The following is a 23117-nucleotide window of genomic DNA, read 5'->3' on the forward strand; positions in this document are numbered from 1 at the left end:
AAGATCAATGAAAGAGTTAAATAGCAGAAGAGATACAAGTGAACCTAGAATTAACAACTTGAAGGCAAAGAGGTAAATGTACCAGAATGTAGCATGGAGACAGTAAATATGGAAGAAAAGTTAAAAGACATGGAATATACATGTGCACTCAACTGGAATCCTATAAAAGAACAAAGGACATGGAGAAGCAGCAATATTTGGAGAAATAATAATAGGAATTATTTTAAAGTGATGAAAGATGTGATTCTAAATATATTGTTAAATAAAAAATTAGCAAAAGCAGATTACAAAATAGAAAATATCTACTATAGTTTGGTTTTCACAGTCTTTCATACAGAAGAGAGAAATGCTAGGATATTTTGTTGTTGCTGTTGTTAAGTGCCTTCTTCAAGTTGGTTCTGACCCATAGTGACCCTATATAGAGTTGCCTAGGAGCAGCTGGTAAACTTGAACCACCAAACTCACAGCTCAAACTGACTTCACAGTCCAGCTCATTAACCCATGTGCCACGCCGGACTCTATATAAAATCAAAAACTTTAAGTGAAGGCTTAGTGTAAAGAATAACTAAAACAAAATAGGTCCCCCACTCCATCATCACTAAAAGACTGTAAACACTGAAAGACTGTCTTATTTTATTTTGGTGTTGGGGAGAGGTGGCCACTTCTGAAAATACACTTGCCAGCTCTCTGCTTCCTTACTTCTAGCCAAGAATTTCGTTTAAATTGGTACTGGCTTAGTAGGTTCCTAGGAGCCTAGCTTAAATACACAAATAATTTTAGAGAAATCCATCTCCAACCCAGGTCTCAAAGAATTTCCTCTAGAAATGGCTAGATAAAAGAAGTTAAAGGTGAAGGCAAAGGTAAAATAAACAAAAAAGGCAACATGACTGGATCTAAATATATATACTGATGTTGATATTTAAATATGTTTGCTTAGTGCCTTAGAACTTTTGACCTGTATGGGACATGAACCATGTTAAAATACTAAGCAAGTGAAAGCTTAGCTAGCTTTCTTTTGTAAAGAGGAAGGGAGGAGGTTATGATATCACAGGCATGTGGTAGAAGCCATTAACCCAACTATCTATGTACACTACCACCTACAGGAGCGTAGTGGTTACAAATTGGGCTGCAAACTTCAAGGTCAGCCGTTCGAAACTACCAGCTGTTCGCGGGAGAAAGATGAGGCTTTCTGCTCCCGTAAAGATTTACAGCCTCGGAAACCCTGTACAGGGTCGCTATGAGTCGGAACTGACTCCACAGCACATAACCACTACCACCACCTATACGGACTCATGGTGTGGTACTGTGGGCTAATGTGTCAGACTGCAAAGTCAGTTGAACTGCAAGGTCAGTGGTTCAAGCTCACTAGCTGCTCTTTGGAAACCCTTTACAGGGTCGCTATGGGTCAGAATCGACTCAACGGCACTTTATTTTCTCCTAAAGAAAAGTGGGGAAAACAAGCACAGATGACAACAACAAAAAAGCCCTAACAAACTTAAGTACATTTGTAAACCACACCACTAACTGAACCAATCAAGTGAATCAAACTTTTAAAACTGAAATGATTTTAATAGGGAAGGAAACCTATAAATTCATGTTAACTCTCCAATGATGCATAAGGTACATTCTTTAGATAACATATTGGAAATACCAGTATAAAGAAAGAAACAATTCTGGAAATCTGTATGTGTGTGTAAGCTGAGAAAGGGTTTATCCAGGCGGTAGAATTGACGGTGTTTTCCAGAACCTCGTATTTTTCTATAATAAATCTATACTAAGAGCTGTCCAGTTGGTTCCAACTCACAGCAACCCTGTGTAGGGTTTCTAAGGAGTAGCTCATGGGTTTGAACCATCAACCTTTTGGGTAGAAGTCCAGAGGTGATCCTAAAGTTCCATACCAAGATCCAAATCTGAACTACTAAAGCATTTATTAAAGAAAACAATTAAACCATAAAAGAAGTTACAGGGAGAAAACCCTAAGTTCTTTTATGTTTTCACTGGGCTGGAGACAGATGGAAAGAACAAGCACACGTGACAGAAAGTGAGAAAGTGTGCAAGTTGACTGACACACTAATATAAAAGATACTATGAGAATAAGTGACAGAACAGACAGTAAAGACCACGACGAATGAGGGTAAAAATGAAAGCTAGAGTACGTGTCTAAAGGGCTGGGGAACGAGTAAGATTAAAGTAAAGGAACGTGAGCAGAATACCCACTGTAGGCTACTAGCCATTTCCTCCTCCTTGGCTTGTTGTTGATGTTAAATGTTGTCGAGTCGGTTCCAATTCACAGTGACCCTGTATAGGGTTTCCAAGGAGCAAGTGATAGACTGTGGTTCACAGTCCAGTGCTTATCCTACAGCAGTTTTGAAAATTCTAAGCAGAGCCTTTACTCTAGTTTTCTCTCATTACTACATTTGTCTCAGGCAGCTAGGAAGTATATTAACATTTTGTTAAACACACAGCCCCCAAAGTGGATGAAATTTATATGTACCATATTCTTTCAGATCCTTATAACCTATAGATCTAAGTAAATAATATGAAAACCTATGTAAAACAGCTTAACAAGTAACCCCCTCTATTTTCTATTAAAAGTAGCAACAATAATGCAAGTTTAAGGAAGACTCCTTTTGTATACCTGGCAGCTATGGTCAGTATCCAACCCATCCCAGAGACTCATAAACTGAGCTTTCATCATGGCTGTCGCTTCATGATCAGAACTTGAACGGTTTCGTAGAAAGGAATCTAGAATGAAAAGAGTTTTTCACCTTAGAAATTAATAATAAACTATTTACATTTTAGATTACCTAAAATCACTTAATCAAAAGCAAACTATATAAAAATTTAAAAGAAAAAAAGGGTTTAATTATGCTGTCTCAGTGATTATTCTGATATCCTCTAATATTTTTAACTAGTTTACTCTAAGTCCCTTCCTAAAACTACATTTATGTCAGCATATGTAAGAGAGATACAAAATCTGATGATGAGAAGCTGGGGAATAACTAAGCAGAGCCTTGGGATAAGTCTGTGCTTCGGTCCTAACTTTCTGGGTTATCTGAACCCTGTGTGTTCTTAAATGGGATCACAGCTTTTTCCTCACACACTTTCTGTTACGGGAAATTCCTAAAACACTATTAAATCTAAAAACATAGAACAAAATACAAGTTATGTGCAATGATCTAAAAATGTCAAAACACACATGAATGCTAACATGCTATGTTGTTGTTGTCATATGCTAAAATGAACAGGAGATGCTTGGAAAAAAGAATATTTGAAAAATAATCAAATACAACTTGTAGAGTTCAAATATAATGAACAGAATAAAAATCAAATGATGAAGAAATTAAACACATAGTTGAGGAAAGAATTGTTTTTTATCATCTATTCTTAGATTGAATGAATTTTAAACACATTTTTATCGTTGTAAAACAACTGCCATTTTAATCACTTTTAAGTGTGCAATTCACTGACATTAACTAAATTCACTATTATTGTGTGATCATCACCACTACACAGTACCAAAATTTTCATCAGCCTGAACAGAAACTTAATACCCCTTAAACAATTATGCTAAATTTCATTGGCTGAGAACCAGGAGAATTCGTAAAATGTAGAAATAGTCTACTAACAGAAAATAATCACAACACATAGGGAAGAAGGTTCTGTTTTTAAGTTGGCTGTCTTTCTCAACGTACCTCTTCCATCTAGGTCCATACACTTGGCAAGGCAGTGTTTCCACCTCTCTAACTCTTCTACAAAGAAGTCTATGCTCTTGAATTTACATCACATCAAAACAGCAGTTTTGGCATTCTCAAGGCACTCAGCTTATATTTCTTTTCAATGTGTTGGGAATAAAAAGATATTTGAAGGAGCAAGGGCAGAGTCATAGGGTGGGTACGGTATGATTTCTAATCAATAATTTTTGAAGGATAGACCTTACTATCCTCTAAAAATGAGCAAGTATACTGTCATGACGGGAAAATTTTTTCAGTTCAACTTTCTTGGCTCTTTTATTACTAATGCAGTTTTCTATTTTCTTGAGACTTCCTCCTAATACAACTCATGATCATCCTGTGCCTTGTGTGGAAATCTATCAAGATTCTATTACGAATCCAAGAAAAAAACAAACTAGTCACCATAATGTTCTGCATTAGGCAAATCTTCTGCACAAGACCTCTTTAAACTGTTCAAGAGCAAAAATGTCACTTTGAGGACTAAGGTACATCTGACCCAAGCAATGGTATTTTCAATAGCCTCATATACATGAAAAAGTTGAACAATGAATAAGGAAGACCATAGAAAATTTGAAGCATCTGAGTTGTGGTGTTGGAGAATACTGAAAGAATCATAGACTGCCAAAAGAACAAACCAATCTGGATTGGAAGAAGCACAACTAGAATACTCCTTATAAGCCAGGATGACCAGACTTCCTCTCATACTTGGAACATATATCAGGAAGGACCAGTCCCTGAAGATGAAAATGACGCTTTGTGAAGTGGAGGGTTTGCTAAGAAGAGGAAGACCCCCAACAAGATAGACTGGTACAGTGGCAGCAGCAATGAGTTCAAATGCAGCAATTGTGAGACTGCTACAAGAACAGGCGGTGTTTCCTTCTGTTGTGCATAAGGTTGCTATGAAAGAGTACCAACTCGACGGCACCTAACAACAATCATCTTCTGTGCTGACTGTAGTTGAACTTACTGGCCTAGCAGATCGCTTCTGGAAGCCACAGTTTTGACTGGACCCTTCTTTCCGAATAGTATTGATAAATCCAAGACTTGCCCCAGTTATGATTCGTTCTATAAAATGTCTTCATTAGCCTCGATCTTGATTAAAAAGCTGATGGAAAGATGAGTGCTTTGAGCTAGTTGATCTTCACGCAACACTTTTGGTACCCATCAAGCCAAAAGCTTGCTGAAGCCATGATATTTGCTTAAAACTGAAAATGCAGAACCATGTGATACTCTAACATCAGTAGCTACTGCATCAATGTATTTCTTCTACCAGTCAGTTTCTGGACTTCAGCTATACTTTCTTCATTCATCGAGGTTGGTAGGTTTCTCTCTTGGCTCATCTTTGAGATATTTCCAACCTTCATTAAATGCTTGATCCATCTAAAAATTGTTATTTTATGTAGGGTCACATTCCTATAAACGAGTTACAAAGTTTCAATGATTTGGGGAGATCTCCTGGTAGCGCAGTGGTTAGGAATCAGGCTGCAAGGAACTGCAAGGTCAGCAATTCAAAACTACCAGCTGTTCCGCAGGAGAAAGATGAGGCTTTCTGCTCCCGTAAAGATTTACAGCCTCGGAAACCCTATACAGGGTCGCTATGAGTCGGAACCGACTCCATGGCACGTAACCACCAACCAACCACCACTTGAGTTTTGCTTAAATTTCTTATGATCTTATGATCCATGGCACGTAACCACCAACCAACCACCACTTGAGTTTTGCTTAAATTTAAAGATCTTAGCCATGATCTCAAAAAAAAATTTTTTTTCATGGCACAAAAAGTACCCTCTCTTTTGAAGGCACCCTAAAGAGACTAAGCCAACTCTGTATTACTGAGAAACATGTCTGCAGCCATCTATGGATCAAAGAAACATTAAAAACATTTTGTCTGGAATACAGCAGTACATGAATATAAAGAGGACCCTTCATAGCAATACTTTTTGACTGGCCCTTGTATGTTAAAAAGATACAAGTAAATATGTGTGAGTGAGTGTGTATGCATATTACCAGTCTTTAAAAGCATAAATCATCATAAAGGAAAAAGACTGACAAATGTGACTAAGTTTAAATTTCTATTTAAAATAGAGCACACACACTATCATAAAGTGATAAGACAAATCTAGAAAATATTTGCAATCATGATAAAATAAAAAATAATTACCAAGATAAAGACAAATGAAACAAAATCTGGGCTATTTCTAGGTTTTATGGACCAGCAAAGTTGTTGGCAATTCACAAGAGACCCTAATGGCTAATCAAACTGCTTAAAAGTCCAGGAAGGATATGGGATGTCTCAGAAAGCAAACGATGAGAAAATAGAGGAGAGCAGGGCACAGGATGGTTATAATGCAAGAACGTCACATATTATGTCTTATTCTCCACATGTAGTGCAGTGAATTATTTAATGCCTCTTCTATGCACAGTCTTACCAAACACCCACCAAACAACATTTCCCAAACACCCACCAAACAACATTTCCTTATGTGTCTGGGTGAAATAAGGTGGGAGAAGATGCTGACAGGGTGATATGATACAGTTTTGATTGTTTAACAGTTAATTGTGATTATAAAAACTTGAAAATCTAAAGTGGGTTCAAAATGAGCCATCTCAGAAATAATGAAAGGAGCCAGTAGTGGAACATTTCCTCTGGACCCCAAGATCTCTGTGCACTGAACCTCCTCCAACCGGGGACATTAAGCTGTGAACCAGTGGAACCGAGCAGTAGCAAAACCAAGAGCCAGAGCATGAGACAGAGCTGTGGGCTTCCCATTCCTTGGAGCAGGAGGCTTGCATGCAGAGTGGGGCACTTAATCGGGGGAATTTGGTTTGCTGACCCATGGAATCAGAGTCAAGTGCTTTGGGGCTGAGGGTTACGGTGGCATGGTAGGCCTTGTGGACACTTATCAGCAGCCCTTAAGAACCTCTGCAACATTGTAGGAGCAGGGCAGAAGCCAGGCCAAAGGGGCAAAGGGGCCAGAGAGACACTGCAGAGGAGAGGTTGTCCTGACTAGAAAAACTATGTTCTGAACATTTCTGAGTCCAAATTATAACCTGCTAACTTCCCTAATAAACCCCATAATCATGAGTGTTGTCTCTGAGTTCTTTGTGGCCATTGAAATGAATTTTCTAATCCAGGTTAGTTAGAAAATACTGTGGGAGATATGGTTGGGTTTCATTTTTGGGGAGACAGGATCTAAGAGTTCCAGAAATGTGGACAGAAAGCCATGCTCAAAAAAAAAAAAGAAGGACCCAGAGCATGGATTTGAGTGGCTCAGGTGTCTGTCACTTCATAAGGAAAAAAGAAAACATTCTCTTTAGTTTAACAGAAAGCTCTGGAAACAATCCCCTATTACCAAAGAAAGAGTGACATATGGCATTATACAAAAATGGAGAGAACTGGTCAGCAAAGAAACAAAATGTGACAATTCTAACAGTGAAATTCTAATTGAACATAAATGAAATTATGGAAGAAACAGGTGACCTGTTAGACAAAGTTGCCATTTTGAGAGACTCTAGATAAGCAGAGAATAACAGTGAAGGTGTATTTAACAAATGAGAAAAATGGTTTTGACAAGAAAGATTAAGAAGTCCGAGAATAAGTGAGATGAAGGCAAATTTCACACTAAAGAAACGCTCAAAGATATTTCATAGTATTTAAAGCACATATGATAAAATGTGGGGAACTTATCCATACCTACAGTACCAAAGCACTTGCAATGTATATAAGCTACGTTTCAAGAAGGCAGCAAACTCTGTTTAAACTAGTCTAGGTAACTTTTCCTGCTAATAAATAATATATAATTTTCAAAGGAGTTCTGGTAATGTAGTGGTTTTGAGTCGGGATGCTAATCTCACAATCAGGTGTTCAAAATTACCAGCAGTTCTGTGGGAAAAAGATGAGACTTTCTGTTCCCATAAAGGATTTACAGCCTTGGAAACCCTATAGAAGGTCGCTATGAGTCTGAACTGACTCCACAGCACATAACCACCACCACCACCACCACCACCACCACCATACTACATAATGATTAATTTTACTTTTTCTTATATCTCTGCATTATAAATGATAGTAAAGTTTTTAATGGCTATGGAACAACTAATTTTTCCCACCTATTATTAATACTGCTTTAAGGGGTGGGTGGGGTGGGAAAGATGCTCAGATAAACAAGTAAGCAGGGAAACACATTTAAATTCATTTTTATACAAAAATTAACGACATCATCTAAAAAAACAAACTTTGTACAATGGTTTTAATAGTTTTAATCACTTTTCAGACCTGGCAATCCTAGTTAAAGTGGATACATGCTACAATCCAATAGTTCTATTTCTAGGTACTAAACTCTTGCCATGTATGCATACAGCAACATGTATGTGGATGTTCAGTGCACACTGTTTGTAATAGGGAATAGACAAAAATATCTATTAAATATTAAAAGACTAGAATTCATTCTAAAACACAGAAATAGTACACAGTATATTGGAATGCCGGTTATCCTTTTTAAAAAAAAATTGATTCAGCCTAATAAATGTTAAAATTAAATCTGTTTCTCTAAATACTAGCTATATAAATGACTTATTAAAGACTCACATACCTATTTCATCTATAAAGATGATAGAAGGCTGTAGCTTTATGGCAAGGGAGAAAACAGCAGCAGCCAATTTCTGAGATTCCCCATACCACTTATCAGTTAGCGTTGAAGGTTGAAGGTTAATAAATCGACAGCCTGCTTCTTTAGCTGTAGCTTTGGCAATCAACGTTTTACCACAGCCTGGGGGTCCATAGAGAAGAACACCTAGAAATTAACATGAAATGTTATTATTATTTCCATTAATAAAAGAGATGCTTACTTTATCTATAGTTTAAGTGATAAGCAACGTATATATCTACCTACACTATAATGGTTCCCAATGTTTAACTCTGACTTGCAGTCTAGTTAAATTAGTAGAAAGGTTGTTATTGTTAAGTGCCATCAAGTCAGTTCTGACTCATAGTGACCCTGTATAGGCTTTCCAAGGAGTGGCTGGTGAGCTTGAACTACAGACCTGGGGATTCAAACAGACCTTGTAGTCCAGTGCGTTAACCCACAGGGCCACACCAAGGTTCTAGTAGAAAAGTAGGCTCCATGTTGTAATTTCAGGATCAGTGCTACCCTATTTCGGAATTTACACAGCATTCACGATGCTAAAGACTATAATCTTGACATCCAAACTTATACTACTCTATTAGTGGTTAGAAAAATCATCCAGTGCCTCCACCTCCATAAGCATGCAGTTTGATAACCTAAAAAGAGTTAGACAACCTCAAAACAGATTGTGGCAAACACTGTTCTATTGCTCAAAGACTTAAGTTTTAGCCAAAACAATGTGCTTCTTTCCAAACAAATGGTCACCTCTTCTAAATAGGAACCGAAATAACAGACACTTCGTGGTTACTTCCAATGAACATAGCTGTCTATTAAACTAGAGCCTTCATTGACAACAGTTTGCTTCTAATACTTTTAATATATAAAGGTTCTAAACAGATTAGTCTCGAACATTCTGGGAATCATCACCAGCTGCTTTTCAATTAAAATGACATAGCATTTTCTTCTAAATAATATAAACGATGGTCCTAGATATAAATAAATCATCTACAAAAAGGTAATCTGCAGGCCTCTTAAATAGTGACTTAGAGCAGAGCTTCCTAATTCTTCTCATATGTTAGACTTAAACAGTGACAGTATTAGACTAAAAGCAATCTGGGATAAATTGGAGGAGACTTAAAGGGATCTATAATTTTATTAATCTATAATGCAATAAAAATACAAAAGTCCAAGTAAATAAATCTTTAAAAATAAGTAAATTGAGCTTGTTTCCAGAAACCTAAGAGAGCAAATTAAGTTCTTCAAAATAATGTTCAAGTATGTGTTACTGTTGTTAGGTACAACCTTACATACAACAGAGCAAAATGCTCCGTGGTCTTGCACCATCGGAAAAATTGTTGCTAGGCCACTGTGTCATTCCATCTCATTGAGGGTCTGCCTCTTTTTCACAGACACTCTCCCAAGCATGATATCCTTTCTCCAGAAACTGGGTAACATGTCCAAAGTACATGAGACTAAAGTCTTGTCATCTTTGCTCCTTAGAAGCATTCTGTCTGTTCTTACAAGAAATTTTTGTTTTTCTGGAAGTCCATATTCTGTAAGTTCACTATTGTCAACACCCTAATTTAAAGTACATCAGTTCTTCCTTGGTATTCCCTATTAAATGTCCCACTTTCACATACATATGAAACAACTGAAAATACCATGGCTTCAATCAGGCAGACGCATTTCAGCCTTTACAGTGCCATCTTATTTTTATCTTTATTTTTTAAAATACACACAGTTTTCCTACTGGTCTTTCTCTTTTCCTTAAAGAGTCAAGTTTTAACAACTAATCACAAAGTTTAATCATTTTAAACTAAACTTTTCTAAAGCTGATTTTAACATTTAAATCCATAAGCTTTGCCAGTATTTGTTAATATTTTTGGTGGTCTTTGCAATTTTCAAGGAACTTCATTAAGGTGCTGAAAATTTAGTTATAGCAGTTACAGTCTGGAACTTCTTTTAAACATCTCATGTGAAAAATAAAAATAAAAGCTTAATCTCATTTAATTCACATAAAGCTAGACACATATAGGATGATAATAGAAGCTTGGAATTATTATATTCATCATTTTCCTAACATACTTTCATTTGGAATTGACATCTACTAGCAAACTTTCATACATATCTTGAGAATTTCAGGGCATTAAGAACTACTAATGAACAGCCTTCAAAAAAGCCTTCAAAGGTTGTTGACTTTGCAGCTGCAACAGGACTTCATAAACTCATGCAGTGTATTTAGTATGTCACATCTGTTTCAAAGTATTCATTTACTAGTTTAATTCTAGTACTTTTGAGCAAAATTAAGATTCCAATTTTATTTTTCTTCACAAATTGCAACTAATGCAAAGGAGCAGCTAACTAGTGTTATTAATGAGCAGATACTAAAGTCTGAAGATTCAATATGCACTGAAAGGTTCTGGATTTCATACCCTTAGGATGGAGGGGTTTGGAGCTGTAGTACATAGGAGACAGACATGAGGAGTAGTCAATGAGCAATTCTTTACCTGGCTTTGTTACACAAGTGTTAGCTTTGTAATTATTTTATTCAAATGTTTATCTATAATTACTGCATAGATTATGTTAAATTTCACTAAAATTAATCTGAGTCACCAGTCAATCTACTAGGTATTATTTTAAAGTGGCACCTTTTTAGTCTCCTTTGTTTAAGTGCTAATTTTAAGCAGTTTAACTTGACTGTTAACTAATATGAAAGTTGGATAAATAAGTGGTTCTGCAAATGATTGAGACAGTTTACTTTATTATTTATACAATGTTTAATTTCTTCAGTGTAATCTATGGTTTCAACATTATAATTAATTTCAGCAACAAAAAAGTTTATTGTGTGCTTTGAAGAGGCTTAAAAATTCATATCCTTCTGCCCTTGCAATGTTTTTACTAAGGACTTTATTTCGTAAATTCTACATGTAATAAAAACTTGTTATTAAGTGCCACTGATTTGACTCTTGACTCAGTGACCCTGAAGAAAAACAGAAGTACTACAGCACACATTCAAATCTGACATAACTCTCATTAGTGACAAACACGTTACCTTAATAAAAAACTTCCCTTTATTTCATTCTTTTTATACTACTATCTCTTGGATTTCAAGTTTTAACAAAAATTTGTTCAAATGGTAGAAAAATTAAAATTTGTGAAATTTAAATCTATTTAAATACAAAGTATAAAATACTTGAGGGGAATGTAAGTCTTTATGAACTGAGATAAACCCTTTTTACAAAAACTATTTTTCTTAGATTATCTATATTCTTAAGCATGACTTAAAATAATAAATAGGAAGAAACTCATAATCATAAATCTAATGTGCCAAATTAATATTACATAATTCACAAACTTTATAGATGGAGCAACACTGTATTCAAATGGAATAGTAACCATTTAAAATTTTAAATGTTTGGGTAAAATGTTCACATTTTTTATTCCGACGCTAATATCTTACGGCATTGCACAAATGCACAATTGTCAGAGAGCTCTCACTTAGTATTTTACGTAATCTTATTGTTTAAGTATTGACTTCACTTGCTGAGGGGATACTGCTAAATGCCAGTTGGTTTCAACTCATAGTAACGCTGTACAGGGATCTCCAGGGAGAGGCTTGTGAGTTTGAACCACTGACCTTGCGGTTAGCAATCCAATGCTTATAATGCAGAACAATTCACTCTCAAATCATTTTTCCCGTAGTCTATGTGATGCAGTGAACACTTAGCTTAAACAGCAGAGTAACACAAAATTAGCAATAAAGCAACAAATATAACCTAGGTAACCTGATTTCTAAAAATTGAACAAATATTGCATGCAACAGATTTTACAACCTATACACTAATATTTATGTTGAGAGTCAAAAAAAGTAAATCTATGATTTTTCAAACTTTTGTTACTGATTAGAAATGTTCCAAAATATTAACGCTGAAAAAAGTACAAATAGGTAACACTTTAGATTTACCAGAAGATATTCTGGTAACATCTGATATTTATTTATCAGAATCTATTTGTATAACTCAAAAAAATTTAAGGGTCCTGGTGTGGCGCTGTAGGATAAGCACTCAGCCATTAGGTCAGTTTGAATACCACAAGGTTGGCAATTCAAAGTCACCAGCTGCTCCTCAGAAACACTATACAAGGTCACTATGTGTCAGAACCAACTCAATGGCACCTAACAACAAAGCTTATAAATACTGTATTGTTTTACACAAATAACATATGTGTTCTAAAGATTTTGCCAACCACACCTCCTCAATTAAGTGTGCTATGCTAGTTTTTTCTTGAGTGGGGATAGTTGTTATTTGCACAAAAATACTGTAAACATAGGCACTATCCTGATCCCCGCCATTACTGTAAGATAAACACTGGACTGCTAACCGCAAGGTCAAAAATTCAAACTCACCAACCGCTATCAGGCTATTTGTGGGAACCTCACACAATGACACACAACATGTTAACTGAGGTTTTAAAGCAAGTTCAACAGGTAAAGTCACCTAAGCACCTGAGACATGAATGATAAGAAATTGTTCAGGAGTGTATGATTCAATTGTGAGTAACTGTTAACAGGACAAGTTGCGACTGTCACAACTGTAACGAGGTATGTAACTAAAAGGGAGAGTATTTAATCTTTTATTTCAGGAATAGAGGCCCCCAGGACTAGCAGGAAAGAAGAGTATGAGATCCTACCCAGAAAAGTGGTGACAGCAGAAACAGGGGCAGAGGCGATGGCAGACAGAGAGAGAAATTATGAAGGTCATCAATGAAAAAATAGGGACAAATGTGAGGGCACTAATTCAGGACATACACAGACTACCAAACATTTTGAAAACTACACAAACAAAAGTAGACAAAATAGATCAATGGGACATACTAAAACTTAAAAACTTATGTGCATCAAAAGACTTCACCACAAGAATAAAAAATAAACCCACAGAATGGGAAAAAATTCTTTTGCAACAACACATCAGAAAAGGGACTCATTTCTACAATATATAGGAAAGTACAACACCTCTACAAGAAAAAGACAAATAACCCAATTAAAAAAATGGGCACAGGACATGAACAGACACTTCATCCGGGCAGCCAACAAACATATGAAGAAATGTTCATGATCACTAGCCATTAGAGAGATGCAAATCAAAATAATAAGATATCATCTCACACCAGCAATAACAGCAAAGATCAAGAAAGTAGAGGACAATAAATGCTGGAGAGGATGTGAAGAGACTGGGACGCTCCTGCATTGCTGGTGGGATTGAAAATGGTCCAACCTCTCTGGAAGGTAATTTGGAGTTTCTTCAGAAGGTTGGCAACAGAAATACCTTATGATCCAGCAATTCCTCTACTTGGTATTTACCCACAAGAAATATGAGCCATAACACGAGTATATATAGCAGCACTAGTTACAATAGCAAAATGATAGAGACAGCCTAAGTGCCCATCAACAGAAGAATGGATAAACAAACTGTGGTACATACACACAATGGAATATTATGCTACCTTGAAGAAGAACAACAAGGAAGCTGTAAGCTGTCACATAACATGGGTGAACCTTAAGGACATTATGTTGAGTGAAATTAGTCACAAAAGGAGAAATACTGCTTAGGACCACTACTGTAAAAGAATAAGAAAAAGAACCCATACTAAAGGGAGGGGGATTCTTTGCTGGTTAGTGGGATGCAGAGGTTGGGGTGAAGGGAGGGAGGGGAAATGGAGCACAGGGTAGGGAATAGACACAGCATAGTTTGAGTGCTAGGGAGGGGAGCAATAAGCAAGAAGGGGAAGGGGAATGGGAGAACAAGGCTGATGGGAAAACAATTAGGCAGGTTTGCATGGGGACAGAGTTAAATAATGATATATGCACAACCTTGGAACAGGGCTCTGGGATACAGGGATTGAGACATGGTTGGAATGGGCAATAGAGGGGAATAATGTTAAGATGCTTGGCTGTCTTTTGAATCTTGGTTTCCTTAGCATACCATTATAAAATAAACATTTGTGGGGGCGAGAGAGGAATAACCAGAAATATCACCATAGAAAGCTTGTAAGTGTGTCTTCTGCCTATAACTGATTGGAATACCTAAAGCGGGGCTACAATGTGCTCAGTGAAGGAGGCTTCCTGTGGAGACTCTGCATTGCATAAGACCATAGGTAGAATCCTGAACCATATCCAGAATCTTCTGAGTTGGGAAATTTCCACTCTAAAGGACAAGCAGACCAGCCTGGTGCGGCCAGAACAAAAGATACTTCTTGAAAGAAAGACTTACAGGAAAAATACAGAACAATAACGGCAGTTTGACTGATTACTACAAGAACAACCAAGTTGCTCGCCCAGGAGACATCAAGGCAAGTGGTCAGATCTCCTCAAGGCAAACCTCCTTCTAAGACTAACACTCAATAGGAATACACAAGCAGACATGTGCTCTGATTGGTGACCACGTTCATCACCGATAAGGGGAAGTGAGGGAAAAACAGCAATGAAGCTGCAAACTAAGCCCTACAATGTTCAATAGACTCCTGTGAACCTGGGTGGAGACCTAGTTGGCCAGCAGTGTGGCAAGACCTGGGGTCTCTTGGGCTCAGAGTCAGTGACATAGTCACAAAGGACTGGAATGGAGAGTTGAAGGGTCCAGCTGATAAGAAGATATGCATAAGAACACCCACACTTGCAGATAATACCCACTCGACCTGGCTTCAATGACTGGATGATCACAGTTCAACTATAAGAAGAAAAGGAAAAAAAAGAGTAATCTGATACAATATGATGTACTTGACCTATACTCATGGATGCAGTAGCTCAAAAGAGGGAACAAATCTTTGCAGCAAGGATCATTCCTACCCTCTCCATACACAGAGTAGACAGGGATGGGTAACTTGGACACTGGCTACCCAAAATGGGGGGAGGGGGACTACAAAGGCAAGAAGTGACTGGTTTACAAGCTTTCAAGTGGGAACCTAGATCCAGAGGGCGTAGAGGAAGGTAGAATCTCCACTGAGTAGTATCTAATCTGTCTAAGTGGGGCTGATGAAAGGAGATGGGGATAGGTCTCTTGAGGTATAATAGTGGAAAATTGCTATCAGGACTGACTGTGAGGGTTGGAAATGTAAAGTTAGACATTTTATAGCAAAGGAGGGGAGTGATTGACTTTACAGTCCAGAAGTGGAGGTCCCTGGGACCATCAAGAGAGAAGAGCAGAGTGTGGATCCCTACCCAGACAAACAGTGATGCTAGAGATGGAGGCAGAGACGATGACGTGGAGAGATGGAACAGCTGGGGACTCTAGACCCAGAGAGAGAGAGAGGGGCTGTGTGCTGACAACCAAGGGGCAGGCTTGCAGGGTATACCCTTTGGTTGAATGATGATGCATGGAGGGGATTGTAACCATGGCAATGAAATGATATATGATAGGATGAATGTAAAGCTAATGTTCTCCCATGTAAACTATCACATAGTTCACAATAAAACATTAAAAAATCAAAAACAAAAAACCACAATTATACACATGGGCTTCACCAGCTAGTATGCAAAGAAATTAAATTGACTACATCTGTAGAAAAAGACAGTAGGAAAGCGCCATAAAAATCAGTCAAAACTAAGCCAGCAGCCAACTGCTGAACAGATCATCAATTGCTCACATCCAAGTTCAGAATGAAGTTGAAGAAAATGAAAACATTTCCATGAGAGCCAAAATAAGACCTTGAACATATCCCAACTGAATTTAGAGATCATCTCAAGAAAAGATTTGACACATTAAACACTAATGACCAAAAACCAGAAGAGTTGTAGGATAACATTGAGACGAGAACATCATATAAGAAAGTCAAAGATCATTAAGTCAAGGAAGAAAAAAAGACCAAAATGGATGTCATAAAAATCTCTCTAAAACTTGCTCTCCAGGGTAGAGATACTAGAGCAAATGAAGAAATGAGGAGGCAAGAGAGCTTAACAGAATATTTCAAAGGGCAGCTGGAGAACACAAAGTATTAAGAGGTTCAAGCCAGATTCAGATGTGGACATGGAATGAGGGATATCACTGCTGATGTCAGATGAATCTTCACTGAAGCAAAGATAACAGAAAGATGCCTACCTGTGCTTTATTAACTACACAAAGGTTTTCAACTATGCGGATCATGCCAAGCTATGGAAAACACTGTGGAGAAATGACTAATCCAGAACATTTAATAGTGCTCCTGAGGAACCTTGGGGCAGCAAAGACGTCATGGAATGAAGCATGTAGCTATATGGGGGAAGGGAAGGATTGTCTGAAAAATATCTGTCTTGGGAATTACAGCTAGGGGAAAGTTTTTATGTGCCTTTTTGTTTTTGTAAAACGGAAAACCTTGAAAGACTGAAATATACATTTTATGTCTGTATTTTTTACAAATAAAGATGGCTATTTTAATGGACTATTATATTGGACTCCTGGCTGTTTTATTCTAATGGGCTCCTGGTGAGGCACTGTAGGATCAGCAGTGGACTGCAAATCACAACGCTGATAGTTCAAACCTACCAGCTGCTCTTTGAAAACTCTATTTTGTTGTTGTTGTTAAGCGTTATCGAGTCAGTAACGACTCATAGCGACCTTATGCACAGCAGAACGAAACACTGCCCGATCCTGGGCCAACCTCACTACTGTTGCCACACTTGAGTCCATCGATGCTGCCACTTTGCCAATCCATCTCACTGAGGGTCTTCCTATTTTTCTCTGACCCTCCACCTTACCAAACATGATATCCTTCTCCAGCAACTGGTCCCTCCTGACAATATGTCCGAAGTATGAGAGACGAAGTTTGGGCATCCTGGCCTCCAAGGAGCACTCTGGCTGCACTTCTTCCAAAACAGATCTATTGGTTGTTTTTGCAGCCCGTTACAGGGTCGTTATTAGTCAGGACAGAATCAACAGCACTTAACAATAACAACAACAATTATAATGGAAAAAAACAAACAGTTCACCAGGATCCTGATGTTCTTTTGAAAATCTGATTTCATAAAAACTAATTCTACAGCGGTCTGAAGTTTCAGTGTTTTACAACATTGTGAAGACTTTAAATGCTTCAGCACATTTAAATTTCTACCGTACCTTTTGGAGGCTGCAGAAGCCTGGAATTTTCAAACAAGTGCTTCTTTTTGATAGGTAAGATGACTGTGTCTTTCAGATCTGTAATGACATCATCTAAACCTGCTATATCACTCCAAGTAACCTGGTAAAAGGTAAAGTCAACATGAATTTTACAACTAATGTATATACAAGCATTAAAAAAGAAAAAAAAGCCCCAAAGAGTAGCCTTAAACCAGATTTTTTTAATAATAAAATGCTAAAATACACTAAAGTCAGTAAAGACTGTTTACAACACTAATGAAACTACTCAACTGCTACAGAACTGGAAAAATAAGTTTAATATTCTTTTAATTAAAAAAAAAAAAAAACTAACACTATGCTTGGAACTAAAAAAAATCGGCAGGGATCAGACAGGAGGAAATTTACTCCATTTATAAGAAAGAAATATTGCAACAAAATTGAGAATGTGTTCAAATAATTCAGCATTAGTTAATGAGAAACAACTCATTAGAAATATGCCTATTCCTTATATGTTGTAAATTATAAGAGAAATGAATTTTAGGTCTATGGTTAGTAGTTGGAGGGCTCCTGGTGTGACACTGTGGGATGAAGCATCGGACTGCAAGGTTGGTTTGAACCACAAGGTTGGCAGGTCACACTCACCTGGAAACTCTATGCAGGGTCACTGTGAGTTGGAACTGACTTTACGGCACTTAACAACAACAACATGGTTAGTTGGTTGGTTAGCTATGTTCCATTCAGTCTGACTCATAGCAATTCTATACAGGGTTTCCAAGGCTGTAAATATTTACAGGACTAGAAAGTTTCATCCGTTCCCGTGGAACGCCTGGTAAATTTGACCTGCGGTTAGCAGCTTATTTCATAATCCACTATATGAGTCCTAGTGTGGCGCTGCAGGCTAATGCTCAGACTGCAAAGTCATTTGAACTGCAAGGTAGGTGGTTCAAGCTCACCAGCCACTCCTTGGAAACCCTATACAGGGTCGTTATGGGTAGGAATTGACTCAATAGCACTTAATAACAACAACTAAGGCTCCCCTTTAGAATGGTCTTTACACCCATCAAATTGTATTTCTTAATTTTAATCAAAAGTAAAATTATGTCAAAACTTACGAGAATGTTTTTACAAACAACGAATGAGGGATACATAAAAACGGAGTCCTGGTATGGCGCTGTGGGTTAATACACTAGACTGCAAAGTTAGTTTGAACTGTAAAGTTAGTTTGAACCACAAGGTCAGTGGTTCAAGCTCACTAGTCGCTCTTCAGAAACCCTGTACAAGGTCGCTATAGGTCAGAAGCTACTTGATAGCACTTAACAACGACTCTTAAAACAGGCACAGATTTTTTTTTTTTTTTTAGTTAACTGAATTGTGAACCACAAGGTCAGCATTCTAGCCCACCAGGCACTCCTCAGGAAAAAAATGAGGCTTTTTACTTCCACAAAAATTTACAGTCTCAGAAAACCATAGACAGCGTCTGAGTGGGAAACGACTTGACGTCACTTAACAACATGGAAAATCTTCTGGATCAAGTTTAAAACAGTTTTCCCCAAAATAAACCAACAGAAAGGGATTACTTAAAAAAAAAAAAAAAAAAAAGCTGCCAACCAAGAATACTCTACCCAGCAAAAAAAAAAAAAAAAAAAAAGGCTGGTGGTAAAACCAGTCACATAGTTTACCGCAGCAGATGTAAATTATTTACAACTTAAATACATTTTTCAAAAATAGGATTATAAAGAAGAGAAGGTATAAACCAGAAGCTAAATCTAAAAATAAAACCTTAACTTTACATTCACTGTAGCTGCGACCTAAACCTGCCTGAGTCTGTCAGTACAGACGGACTCAAAAGTGAATACGAAAAGGTCTCAGGAACCATGTAAATTTTCAAATCAAATTCAAATCAAGACTTAATTGTGGAGTGGGTGTGTTTGTACGTGAGAACACAGATTCTTAAGTCTATAGATTTTTACTCTAGGTATAGAGCTGGGCAAATCATATTTCCACCTACTCAATTATGTCAGTGTAATACTAATGCATTACACAAATATATTCTAGCACATTTATTTATATCTGTGGTTACCAAAGAGTTACACAGGCTCTCAATTTACAAATAATATCTATTTCATAGGATCAGATTAATATAATCATACAATCACTGGATTATATATGAGGGAACCAAGATTCAAAAAGGAAGTCATTTGCCAAAGGCCATAACTAGAAACACTGGTATACAGAATCCTGTGTTTTAACTCTAGATTTAAACACCATAAATATAATACCCACATGACTTACAGCTGTACATTTTATATGCTACAAAGGCAAATATAACAAGTTTTACTTTACAAAAAAAAAGTTTATAGAAAAAGAGTTAACACAGCAGACCTCATACTGCTACTTAGAAAGGTCAGTTTTTGGATAACAGCGTTCGCTAAAACAGGAGTCTAAGTTCCTTCAGATTCCAGTAGTTGGTACTTGGCTGGTGTCTGGGAATTAAAATTTACAGAGGGCTTTATCCATCCTGATTAAGAAAATCTAAACTATGACTAAGAAACTAAACTATATTAAGAAAAGCTAAACTAAACATAAACTATGGTTTACGTTGGATATTTGTTTTCCTTCCAGGAGTCTAGAATTTTGGTGTAGACTGGGTAGAAGGTGCCTCCATGACCAGTCGTCAATAAAAACTTGGGATCTGAGACTCTGATGAGCTTCAATGATAGACATCTCACTTGTAAAAAATTATTGCTGGAGGAATTAAGTGCACCCTTTGTGGCTCAACAGGTACAACACTCCTGGAAGCTTGTGAGAAAACTGCCCTTTTACTTTAATAAAGCATATCCATGAGTAGATGACAAGTCCGGTGATTCATCCTAGGAAATCACTAAACCAAACACATCGTATAGGGACTCTGACACAAAATGTAGGACAAAAAGAATTTTTATGATTAAAGATACGTACTTGTAGTATCCAATCTGTCTAGATGGGCTGATGAAAGGAAATGAGGATAGATCTCTTGTGATACAATAGTGAATAATTGTTATCAGGACTGACTGTGAGGGTTGGAAACGTAAAGGTAGACATTTTGTAGCAAGGAGGTCAGTGATTAACTTTTCAGTCTAGAAACGGAGGTCCCTGGGACCATCAAGGGAGAAAAGCGGAGAGCGGGACCCTACCCAGAGAAACAATGACGCCAGAGATAGAGGCAGAAACGATGGTGTGGAGAGATGGAGTGGCTGGGGACTTTAGATCCAGAGAGGGAGAGGGGCTGTGTGCTGACGACCAGGGTGCAGGCTTGTAGTATATGCCCTTTGGTTGGTTGATGATACATGGAGGGGATTGTAACCATGGCAATGAAACAATATACGATAGAATGAACGTAAAACTAATGTTCTCCCATGTAAACTATCACATAATACACAATAAAACATTAAAAAAAAAAAAGATACGTACATGCATGTTAAGAGGATCCACTAGATGAGCAGCAATACTCATTTCATATTCTGAAAGCTTCACATTTTTCACACCAATCTGCTTCATTAGCTTTTCTGCCTAGTGAGGAAAAAACAAAACAAACAATAACCCAAATCTCCTTTAGTTTGCTATTTAGATACTGGCACTTCCCAACAGTCATGTGTGATGTTTAATGAGCAATGTACAGTCCTAAAAGAACTTTGCAGGGTTATTTTAGGCCCCTTGATCTTATCCTTCCCATTGTGAGCCTACAGATAAGGAAAAGATTCGAGGTTCCAAATCTACAGAAAGCAAGGCAATTAAAACTAGCTCTTGGGAAATGAGAAAATAGGATACATGATTAAAGAGATATAATGCCCACTGCAATGAGACTATAGGGTGTAGTTTTATTTTTCTTTCCTAGTAAGACTATTACTGCAGATACCTCATGATGAAAGACTGAGGAGTTAAGGACATAAGAAATACACATTGCATCTTTTCCCTTTATATTAACAAAGTATCCAAAACAGGCATCCAATTTCTTTCAAATTACTTGAGTATATACAGTTAAATATACTAACTTCATACTAATACATGTTCATTTCAAGTTGTTCTGTGCCACTGAGTCAATTCGGACTCATAGCAAACCTGTAATAGGGTTTCCGAAGAACAGCCTCTATATACAGCAAAGAATTATCAGGCCCAAAATATTAATGGTGCAGAGTTGAGAAACTCTGCTTCCCTCCTCCTCCAGTCCTGAAAATTTTACTTTAGGATAAATCGCCTCTGGCTTCACATAATGTATTTTATTTATACTTTGGATTTCCTAAATAAAGTCATCAACTATACTGTCTACATACTAAACCAAAAACTCAGTGCCACCTACTTGATTCCAACTCACATCAATCCTACAGAACAGAGTATATAAAACTGCTCCCAAAATGTTTTTATAAGAGTATAAATCTTTACAGAGGCAGATTGTCGCATCTTTCTCCTACAGAGTGACTCGTGGGTTTGAACTACTGCCCTTTGGGTTAGCAGTCAAGTGCTTTAAGCACCATGCCCCTAGGGTTCATTTAGTTTATAGACAGAAAATACCATATGGTCAAGTTTAACTAAGATCTCTTTTCTGCCACCAATCGTTTTACTTTAGCAATGTCTTTGTTGTTGTTGTTGTTAAGTGCTGTCGACTCGGGTTCCGACCCATAGTGACCCTGTATAGGGTCTCCGAGATGCAGCTGGTAAGCTTGAACCACAGGCCTCCCATTTCAAGAGGACTTTGCAATCCAGGGCATTAGCCAATAGAACCACACTAGGAATCTTAGGCTGAATTAATATAACACTGACAGAGAAAATGATGTTTATTGAGCCTACAACATGGTTGGTATTATACCGGATACTTTGCCTTCAATCCTAAAACTATGCTAAGAGTAGCTATTACTTTAATTTTTCAAATGAGGAATCCAAGAGTAAAAGAAATTATAAAAATTGCCAAAAGTAGCGCAGCTAGGAAGTGGCAAACTAGACAAAGTTAAGTCTAATTTTAATATTTACCACTTAGGAAATTAAAACACGATTGCAAAGAAATAAATGGGGGAAAAAATGTTTGAAAAAATAAAACTACCACTAAACTAACTGACCAAGGAGCTCTGGTAGCGTAGTGGTTACGAATCGGGCTGCGAACCTTAAGGTCAGCGGTTCGAAACTACCAGCTGCTCCGCGGGAGAAAGATGAGGCTTTCTACTCCCGTAAAGATTTACACCCTCGGAAACTCTATACAGGGTCGCTATGGATCGGAACCGACTCAATGGCACATAACAACAACAACAACAAACTAACTGACCCGGGAATAAGTTACCCAACAGTGGGGCTTTAACACCTTTCAGAGAGCCTCTATAACTGTTTTAACCTGAAAACCAAATTGTGTTTAATAATGGTTTGTGTCCATGCGTGCAATGCTTTATTGTTTGCAACCAGTGGGACATGTCTGGTGCACTTGTATTTTCTGCCTCTCTTAAGTTTGGGGGATGCTAGTGTCTCATTTAGTACGTACTGGTACCTAACAGGACAGATGCAAGGGGGCTTCAAAAAGTCTGTGGAAAAATGGAATTAAAAGATAATGGCAAGAGTAGAACAAACAAGATGGCGGATCGGGTGGACATATAGCAGAGAGCTCCGCCAACAACAACACAGAATACCCGACCAAGCAGGCTCAGGGGCTGGTC

General features: G+C 37.5%; 1 protein-coding gene across 2 annotated transcripts in view; it reads right to left on the reverse strand.

The window, feature by feature from the left end:
* ATAD1 (ATPase family, AAA domain containing 1) overlaps positions 1-23117 on the reverse strand; it is a 57020-nt gene that overhangs the window by 22260 nt on the left and 11643 nt on the right. Inside the window, exons 1-4 of one of the 2 annotated variants that reach the window (XM_006831116.1) lie at positions 20893-20987; positions 17443-17563; positions 8327-8527; positions 2639-2745 (exon numbers count right to left, since the gene is read on the reverse strand). In XM_006831116.1, the coding sequence (XP_006831179.1) occupies positions 2639-2745; positions 8327-8527; positions 17443-17563; positions 20893-20979 (516 nt within the window). In that variant the 5' untranslated portion in view covers positions 20980-20987. Of the gene's footprint in view, positions 1-2638; positions 2746-8326; positions 8528-17442; positions 17564-20892; positions 20992-23117 lie in introns of those variants that run through there. The other variant, XM_006831117.1, reaches the window with a different exon arrangement.

This window comes from Chrysochloris asiatica, unplaced genomic scaffold, assembly GCF_000296735.1.
Source record: "Chrysochloris asiatica unplaced genomic scaffold, ChrAsi1.0 scaffold00003, whole genome shotgun sequence".
Taxonomy (NCBI): Eukaryota; Metazoa; Chordata; class Mammalia; order Afrosoricida; family Chrysochloridae; genus Chrysochloris; species Chrysochloris asiatica.